Consider the following 9,885-nt stretch of genomic DNA (forward strand, 5'->3'; position numbering starts at 1 on the left):
CCTGAAGACCAGAAAAGCTATGGGATGACATAAAAAATGTCATGCATGAAGCAAAAAAAAAGGGTCATTAAAAAGTTAGGAAAAAAATTAAAGCAAAAATGATGTCAGAGAAGACTCTGAAACTTACTCGAGACTCTAACATGACTGTGAGTGTAGCTCGAGAATACAAGGCTAACTATTATAATGAAATGTGCAAAGATCTGGAGTTGGAGAACTAAAAGGGAAGAACATGCACAGCATTTCTGAAATAATTGAAGTAAATATTTAAGCATCAGTTTGCAATGTTGAAGGATTCTATGGGCACAATATTGAATGACACTGGAAAAATAAAAAGAAGATGGAAGGAATACACAGAGTCCCTGTACCAAAAAATAATTAGTCAACGTTCCATAATTTAAAGAGTTACCATATGATAAGGAACCAACTGTATTGAAGGAAAAAGCCCAAGCAGCACAGAAGGCATTGGCAAAAATAAGGCTTTAGGGATTGATGGAAGGCAAATAAAAAAAAAAAAAAATTTTAAATAAAATCAGTTTTTGCAAGAAACTGGAGTCGCTCAGTCATCTATGTCAAGAAATATAGAAGACATCTTCTTGACCAACTGACTGTTTGTTTTTGTTAAGTGCCATTTAGTCGATTCCAACCTATAGTAACCCTGTATAGGGTTTCCAAGGAGAGGCTGGTGAGCTTGAACCACTGACTTTGCAGTTCAAATGACTTTGCAGTCTGATGCCTTAGCCCACAGTGCCACACCAGGACTCCAACTGACTGGTAGAGATCCATATACGTGACCCAAGAAAATGTGGCAATCATCTACCAATATCATTAATATCACATGCAACTAAATTTATGCAGAAGATAATTCAAAAATAATCTCTGCAGTACATCTACAGGGAGCTTCCAAAAATTCAATACAGATTCAGAAAGCGACATGGAACAAGGGATAACACTACTGATATCAGGTGGATTTTGACTGAAAACAGAGAATACCAGAAAGATGTTTATTTGTGCTTTATAGCCTACGCAAAGGCACTCAACTGTGTGGATCACAGCAAACTATTGATAACTATATGAAGAATGGGTGTTACAGAACACTTAATTGTGCTCATGAGGAACCTGTACACAGACTAAGAAGCAGTCGTTCAAACAGAATAAGGGATAATTAAAGGTTTAAAATCAGGAGAGGTGTGCATCAACGTTGTGCCCTTTAACCATGCTGATTCAATCTGCATGCTGAGCAAATTCAAGAAGCTGGACTATATGAAGAACACGTAATCACGATGGGAGGAAGACTCATTAACAATCTAGATGAAACAACCTAGCTTGCCTGAAAGCAAAGATGACATGTAATATGTACTAATGAAGATAAAAGGCAGTCTTTAGTATGGAGTGTACCTCAATATAAAGAAAGTTAAAATCCTCACAACTGTACCAATAAATAGCATTACGATAAATGGAGGAAAGACTGAAGTTGTCAAAGACTTCATTTAGTTTGGATCCACAATCAACACTCATAGAAGCAGCAGTCAAGAAATCAAATGGCACATTGTGTTAGGAATATTTGCTGCACAAGACCTCTTTAAAGTGTTAAAGAGCAAAGATATCAACTTGAGGACTAAGGTGCATTTGACCCAAGTATGGTATTTTCAATCACCTCATATGCATGTGAAAGTTGGACAGTGAATAAGAGAGATTGTAGAAGAATTGGTGCATTCGAATTATGGTGTTGATGAAGAATATTGAAAGTATCATGGACTGTCAGAAGAACGAACAAATCTATCTCAGAAGAAGTATAGCCAAAATGCTCCTCAGAAATGAAAACGGTGAAACTTCGTCTCTCCTACTTTGGACATGTTATAAGGATGGACCAATCCCCAACAAAAAAGAGGAAGACTCAATGAGATGGATTGAGACAGTGGCTAGAATATATTCAATATCATGGTTTGTTTTTTTTTATCTAACGCTATCTTATAAAATGGTTGAACATCAACCAATTATTTTTGGTATAGTGACTATGTATATTCCTTTTATTGTCTTTTGATGTTTTCAGCATTTGTTCAATATTTTTCCCATTAAAAAAAAAACAACCACTGCCATCGAACTGATTCCAACTCATATTGACTCTACATAGGATTTCCAAAACTGTAAATCTTTACCAGAAGAGATAGCCTTATCCTTCTCCCATGGAGTGACTGGTGGGTTTGAACTACCATCTTTTGGTGAGAAAGCCAATGTTTATCATACATTACCCTTAAATATTGCTGAAAATTTCAAATTGAGGTTTGAATATTTTTCTTCAGTTCTCTCAGATTGAAAAATGCCATTCAAGATAATGAGACTTTGCTTTCCATACTGATGTAGACAATCACCCAGATATGCTAAAAGTGAAAATACAGCATAAGAACCATCCTATGCTCTCATGGGAAGGGTGAATGATATAAATATTAACATGTGTACAAAAGCAAGGCTCATCTCTAGAAGAGAAATTTTGTTGTTGTTGTTGTTGTTGTTGTTTGCCATGGAGTCGGTTCTGACTCACGACGACGCTGTACAGGGTTTCCAAAGCTGTAAATGTTTACGGGAGCAGAAAGCCTCATCTTTCTCCCACGGAACAGCTGGTAGTTTCGAACTGCTGACCTTGAGGTTCGCAGCCCGATTCATAACCACTACATTGCTACAGCTCCTAGAAGAGTAACTGGAGCTTGTAAAATGGGTGATCTGCAGATAAGGGAACTATGTATTGCTAATCAAGAGAAGGGAGGGGAGGGAATTTGTTTTTCACTGTATGATGCATATACTCAGAAATTTTTACTTTATGGATGTGTTGTGTTTATGGCGGAAGAAGGAAGACAGGAAAGAGGAGTAGAAATTGGTCGATGATAGAAAAGCAGCTTTCAAAAAAGTAAGCAGGACATCCAGAAAGCAGTGACATAAAATATCTTCAGCAAAAAAAATAATTAATGAGTGTTGTTGTTTTTCCCAATTGCATCTCAATCCCTGGAGCCTCAGTTTCTCAAGAGAGCAACACTGATCCCAGCAATAAACTTCTTAATCGGGAGGAACCACAGAGAGATGCAGTGGGCAATCAGCCTTCACTAGGTGTAGGGAAAAAAATCTAATGTAAGTAAAGCAAAGATAATCTTATTTTTCAAAATCAGCTGTGTATCTTTATACTGGAGGAACAAAGGAGTCAAAGTGTAAGTTTCATCATGTTTCATACCAAGACCTAGAATAATAACAGATATGGAATAAGGGAATTGATTTGGGATGAGCATTGACTGGGAACGGAAATGAATGCACAAATCGTTGAATTCTTGCCTGAGTGCATGAATGAATGAATATTATATAGCCTTAAAGTAGTGTTTGCGTGTGTTATTATGGTCATTTGTGGAGTACCCATTCAATGCATGACTCTGTACTGGGAAGTTTACATAAGTATGCTCAGTTGAACCCCACATCACTACAAAACAGGTTTTACTCTTGCTCTCTTCATTTATTTTAAACTGCTTATGTATGATCACAGGAAGTTGCAAAGGCAGTAGAGAAAAACCTCATATGCCCCTCACTCAGTTTTCCCCCAATGGTTACCTCTTACATAGCTATACTAGGACATCAATACTACAAAACCAAACCCAATACTGTCAAGTCAATCCCAACTCAGAGGAACTGTATAGGACATAGAAATGCCCCATAGGGTTCCCAAGGTTGTAAATATTTATAAAGCAGATTGCCACATCGGTCTCCTGAGGAGCAGCTTGGTTACCTTTCAGTTAGTAACCAAGTGCTTTCACCACTGCACACCAGTGCTTCTTTATCATTCTCTGTCATGTCACCTCGTGTGTGCATTTGTGTGACCATAATCACAATCAAGATATAGAACTAGTTCACCACCACAAAGGTTTCCCCTGTGGTGCTCCAGGACAATGTACTGGACCACAGTCGGTTTGAATCACAAGGTCAGCTGTTCAAACTCACCAACCACTCCTTACAAACCGTAAACAGGGTCACTAGGAGTCAGAACTGACTTGATGGCACTTAACAATAACAACAACACCTTAGAAGCACACTCTACCTTCTCCCTAAGCCCTCTCTTTCTCTCTCTCACTGCCAGTGATTAGATTCTAACCCATAGCAATCCTGTATAGGATTTCTGAGGCTGTAAATCTGTCCTGGAGCAGAATGCTTCCTCTTTCTCCCTCAGAGTAGCTGATTGGTTTGAACTGCCAACCTATGGTTAGCAATTCAATGCTTATCTTACAGCATCCCCAGAGCTCCCCTAATCCCTAGCAATTACAAATCTGTCTCTATCATTCTGTCATTTTTGTAAATATTCTAAAAATGGAATCATACAGCATGTGGTCTTTTGAGACTGGCTTTTATTTTTTATTTTTTCTTCATTCATAATTGTGTGAGATCCATTTAAGTTATTATGTATGCGAGCAGTTCCTTTGTTTCTTTGTTTACCTCTTTATTGCTAAATAGTATGCCATGGTATTGTTGTACACAGTTTGTTTCATCATTCACCTATTGTACAACATTTTGGGCTTTACTTTTCAGCTATTATAAAATTTTTAAGGTTACTATGAAAAAATATATACAGGTTTCAGTGCAGAGATGAGTTTTCTGCTCAGGAGTTCAGTTGCTAGGTTGTATGGTAAGTACGTGGTAAGTATGGAGTCCTGAGGCGGTGCTGTGGACTAATAGACTGGACTGTAAAGTTGGTTTGAACAGGTACGTCGGTGGTTCAAGCTCACCAGCTGCTCCTCGGAAAACCCTATACAGGGTCGCTATGGGTCAGAACCGACTCGACGACACTTCACAACAAACAACAATAAGTGTGACTTTCAGACTATTTTCCAGAATGACTTACCATTTTACATTCCTAGAGGCTTTCTGCTCCCGTAAGATTTACAGTCTGGGAAACCCCATGCAGGGGCGCTATGAGTCACAATGGACTCCACAGCACATCACCACCACCAGCCATGTACAAGAGATCCAGTTTCACCACCTCCTCACCAACATTACAAATGTCACTGGGGTTCGATTGTTTGTTTGATCTCTTTTGTTGCTTTTCATTGTAGCCATTCAGATAGGTGTATATTAACATCTTAGGTATTCTTAAATTGGCTTTTTTTTTTTTTTTTTTTTTTTTTTGATGACGTTGAAAATCTTTTCATGTGTTTATTTGCCATTACGTATGCCTCTTTGGTGAAATTTTTCTTCATGCCTTTTGCCCATTTTGAGATTGGATTGGTTGATTTTAATGGTTAATTTTAAGAGTTCTTTATATACTCTAGAAATGAGTCCTTTGTCAAATATGTGGTTTGCATATGTTTTCTACCAGACTTTAGCGTGTCTTCCCATCCTTTTAACAGAGTCTTTCACAGAGCAAAAGGTTTACTTTAGAATGAAGTTCAACATGTCAATCAGTTTTTTTCTTTTATGGCTTGTGCTGCTGTGAATCATGTCTAAAAACTTTCCACTGAGTCCTAGGTCTCAGTGTTATTGTCTAAAATATATATGCAAGTTTTAAAGTTTTACATATAAATCTATGATCCATTTTTAGTTAATTTTGGAAAAAGTGTGAAGCTTATGACATGGGTCTTTTCTAAATTATTTTCCTATGCATTCTCATCCAATTGCCCCAGCACCATTTGTTGAAAATAGTATCCTTCTTCCATTGGATTGCTTTTGCACCTTTGTAAAACAAAAACTATCAGTTGGCTGTATATGCTGCACACCTGTTTCTCAGTTCTCTATTCTGTTGCATCTTTTTTTTCTCTTCCTCCAACAATAGAACAGTCCTTTCTTTGCTGGAAAGTAAATCTCAACCAGGTAATGAACCTCATCTTATGCTTCTTATTCAAGATTTCTTTAGTTCTCTTCCTTCTACATTCATTTTATAATAATTACAAATAAAATAATTGTCTTTTTGTGTTACACCTGTAGCACAAATGAATTCACATTTTACAATCCAGCAATCCACGAACAGGTTTATCTATTTGTTTATAACCTGTGATTGAGCTTTAAATTACAAATATGGTGGGTTAAAATAATTGGTTTTCAAACGTTGAGCCTGAATTTCATACCAGAAAGAATTTCACTAGATTGCAGTGTATAGTTTATATGTATATTGGTTGATTACAATTTCTAATATTTTGATAAAGATTCCTGTGTCTACATTTATGAGAAATGTTGAGCTGTAGTTTGGGAGGGGTTGTGATTGCTTTTATTTGTTTTGGATTTTGTATGATTTTTTTTTTCTTACTTTGTTATCAGAATAATATTGGATTCAGAATGAAGTAGGAAGTGTTCTTGCCTCTATGTTCTGGAAGAGACTTGTCAATTTGATATTCTTCAATATTTGACAGACTTCTTTAGTGATTTCTTTTCTGGGTGCTTTTAATCTACAAATTCAGTTTCCTTAGCCATGTTTTGGTAGTTTGTACTTTTCAATGATTTCATCTGATTCACCTAAGTTGTCAAATCAATATATCATGAAGATAATGGAGGTAAAATCTTCACCTTCCATGCAGGAAACCTGAGTTCCATACACCTCAAGTTCAGACACCACTCGTCTGTCAGTGAGGCCTTGTGTGTTGCTGTAATGCTGAACACGTTTCAGCTGAGCTTCCAGACTAAGAAATACAAGGAAGACTAGCCTGAAAATCTACTTCAAAAGAAAAAACTCAGTCAATGAACACCCTATACATCACAGAGGTCCAATCCCATTGTTCATGGAGTCACCAGTTTGATAGCAGCTAATGAAATCAAAAGTCATTCAGGGGAGTTCCTTATTATCTTTTTTATGTCTGTAGTGATAGCCCCAGTTTCATTCTTATTTCATTCCTCAGCCTGTTTCATTCAGGTTATTGTAGTGTTAGAAAGAAGGGTAGAAAAGTGAGAAGAGATTGTTAAGAAGGAGCAAAATAATAGAGAACTTCATGGATGACTCCAGATTTTCAGGTAAAATAATTTGTATCTAAGTATATTTGTGTCATTTAATTAAAATATATAATGCATACAAGAAATATAAGACTAAATAAAAGTATGGTTTTTTATGTACCTTAGTTGGTCAATGTATGAGATGTTCATAAGTTTACACTCTGAGAACAGAGCTCCTAATCCATAGCAACTTTCCCAAACAGTAAAATAAAGTTATTGAAGTTGGGGGCTGTTTTAAATTACTGGCCATGTAACAGTTAAATTCATCCCCTGGTAAATACTGTTATGCACACAGCCTACAATAACAGTGAACTGTGTGAGTGGACGTATGGGTAGATAAAAAAGCTGAATGGGTCTGGGGCAGAGACTAGGCATATGCCCACAATGATATAAAGGCTTCACAAAGGATATTTGTACATGGGTATTTACTCTTGCTACAATCACATCCAAGAATGTGGTGGAGCATGTTGTTGTTGTTGTTAAGTGCCGTCAGGTCAGTTCCAACTCATTGGGAGCCTGTGTAGGGTTTCCAAGGAGCAGTTAGTGAGTCTGAATTGCCAGCTCTGTGGTGGTGGATCATATAGGGGGGAAATTATGAAAATTCCTTATGTATCTTAGAAGGATAAATTGCTGGACCTGGGGACCTCAAAACCATAGTCTCAAGGTACAACATGGCTAATTGGCATAACATAGTACACAAATACAATGTTCAGCATACTACTTTGGTTAGTAGTAACTGAAATCTTCAAAGCTCATGAGCAGCCATCTACGGTGCAACTATTTGTTTCTCCCTGTATGAAGGATAGAAGAGTAAAAGAATGAAAATTGAAGGTGCTTGGGATTGATTAGTCCAATGGACTAATGGAACCTGTGACCATCAGTCACCATGACCTTGAGACTAGAAGAACTAGAAGGTAGTACCCAGCAACCACTACCAAATATTCTAATTTTTGCTTTTGTCATTGTTAAGTGCCATCAAGTCAGTTCCAACTCATAGTGACCCTATATAGGGTTTCTAAGAAGCAGCTGATGAGCTTGAACTTCTGACCTTGCAGTTCACACCAACTTTGCAGTCCAGCTCATTAACCCATAGTGCCACAACACATTAAAAGGTCCTGGAGAAAATAAAGGAACAAAACTATAAATATTTAAAAGATCAGATTTACTGTTCAGAAAGAGACTAGAGGCATCTGAGATTGTGGCCCTTGGTAACCTTTCAGATCTGGAACTGAAATCACCCACATGGCTCAATTTGCAGCCAAGTGGTAGATAGGTATATAGGGGAGCAACCACACTGGTGAGATATTCAATCCATGGGATGGTCAACCATTCAGATTAGAAGGGCAGCATCTACCTAAGGACAAATTCAAAAGAGTTGAAAGAGAAAAACAGGTGGAATGGAAAAAAGGATAATAGGGAGGAAGTAGGATACAGGAGGTTACATTGATGGGATTGCAGTCACTGAAATGAAATGAAGGATATGATTTGTTGGAATGGAAAGCTGATCTGTTCTGTAAATTTTCACTCAATTCACACAAAAAAGTTAAATAAGAAAGAAAGAAAAGAAAACATCATCATATCTTTCTATTAGACAAAATGTTATACCATTCAAATTCTGGAATTAGTTGAAGAATCACAATGATTTTAGCTTTCTCTGTTCTTCTTTATTTGGAACTTTTCAGCTGATATTATTTAACCTTGCTCACCATGGAACAAGAAAACAGCACTACAGTGACTGAATTTATTCTCCTGGGATTTGCTGGTCAACATAAATTTTGGCATATCCTCTTTGTAGTATTTCTAGTGATCTATGTGATCATCTTAATGGGTAATATTGGGATGATCCTACTGATCAAAATTAATTCTGGCCTTCATACCCCTATGTACTTCTTCCTCCAACACCTGGCTTTTGTTGATCTCTGTTATTCCTCTGCTATCACTCCCAAGATGTTGCAGAACTTCATTAGGACTGAAAAATCTATCTCATTCATAGGATGTTTGGTACAATTACTGGTCTATGGTGCTTTTGCAACTAGTGACCTCTACCTCCTGGCTGCTATGGCAGTGGACCGCTATGTGGCCATCTGTAACCCACTCCACTATCCAGTAGTCATGTCCCAGAGAGTCTGCATTCAACTATTAGCTGGTTCATACTTCATGGGTTTTCTAAATGGCTCTGTAAACACAAGTTTTACCTTCTCATTGAACTTTTGCAAATCTAATGCCATCAACCACTTCTTCTGTGATGAACCCCCAATTCTTGCCCTTGCGTGCTCCAATATTTACTTTAACATCATGCTATTATCAGTCTTTGTGGGGTTTAACTTGGTGTTTACTATATTAGTTATCATCTTTTCCTATACATACATCCTGTCTGCCATCTTGAAGATATCTTCTACAGCTGGAAGGAAAAAAGCCTTCTCCACATGTGCCTCTCACCTGACAGCTGTCACAATTTTCTATGGAGCTCTTTCTTACATGTATCTACACCACAGTACCACAGAGACTCAAGAGCAGGAAAAAGCAGCTTCTGTGTTCTATGGTATCATGGTTCCCATGATAAACCCTGTGATCTACAGCCTGAGAAACCGTGAAGTGAAAGAAGCTCTAAAAGGAATCAGAAAGAAGTTCTTCTAGTTGGAACTTCAATTTCTAGTTCTCAATACATGTAAACAAGAAGCCCTGGTGTTGCAGTGAGGTAAAGCATTGGACTGCTAACCAAATCCACCAGCCACTCCATGGGAGAAAAAATAAGGCATTCTGCTTCCGTAAAGATTTATAGCCTCAGAAACCTATGGAGCAGGTCTACTCGGTCCTACATTGTGGCTATGAGTTGGAATTGACTCAAGGGCAGTGGAACTTGTAGGGGTTTTTTATGCATGTAAACTACCAGACTGACCAATTGACAGTGCCAATTTTTAGGGAATGAAACCAGCCAAC

At 37.6% G+C, this 9,885-nt stretch overlaps 1 protein-coding gene across 1 annotated transcript; it reads left to right on the top strand.

The window, feature by feature from the left end:
* Positions 1-8,652: 8,652 nt before the first annotated feature.
* LOC102815932 (olfactory receptor 5AK2-like) lies at positions 8,653-9,582 on the top strand. The gene has a single exon (XM_006875782.1). It carries the CDS (start codon positions 8,653-8,655, stop codon positions 9,580-9,582), a length of 930 nt encoding a protein of 309 aa, XP_006875844.1.
* The last annotated feature ends 303 nt before the right edge of the window (positions 9,583-9,885 follow it).

Source organism: Chrysochloris asiatica, unplaced genomic scaffold (assembly GCF_000296735.1).
Source record: "Chrysochloris asiatica unplaced genomic scaffold, ChrAsi1.0 scaffold00339, whole genome shotgun sequence".
NCBI classification, from domain to species: domain Eukaryota; kingdom Metazoa; phylum Chordata; class Mammalia; order Afrosoricida; family Chrysochloridae; genus Chrysochloris; species Chrysochloris asiatica.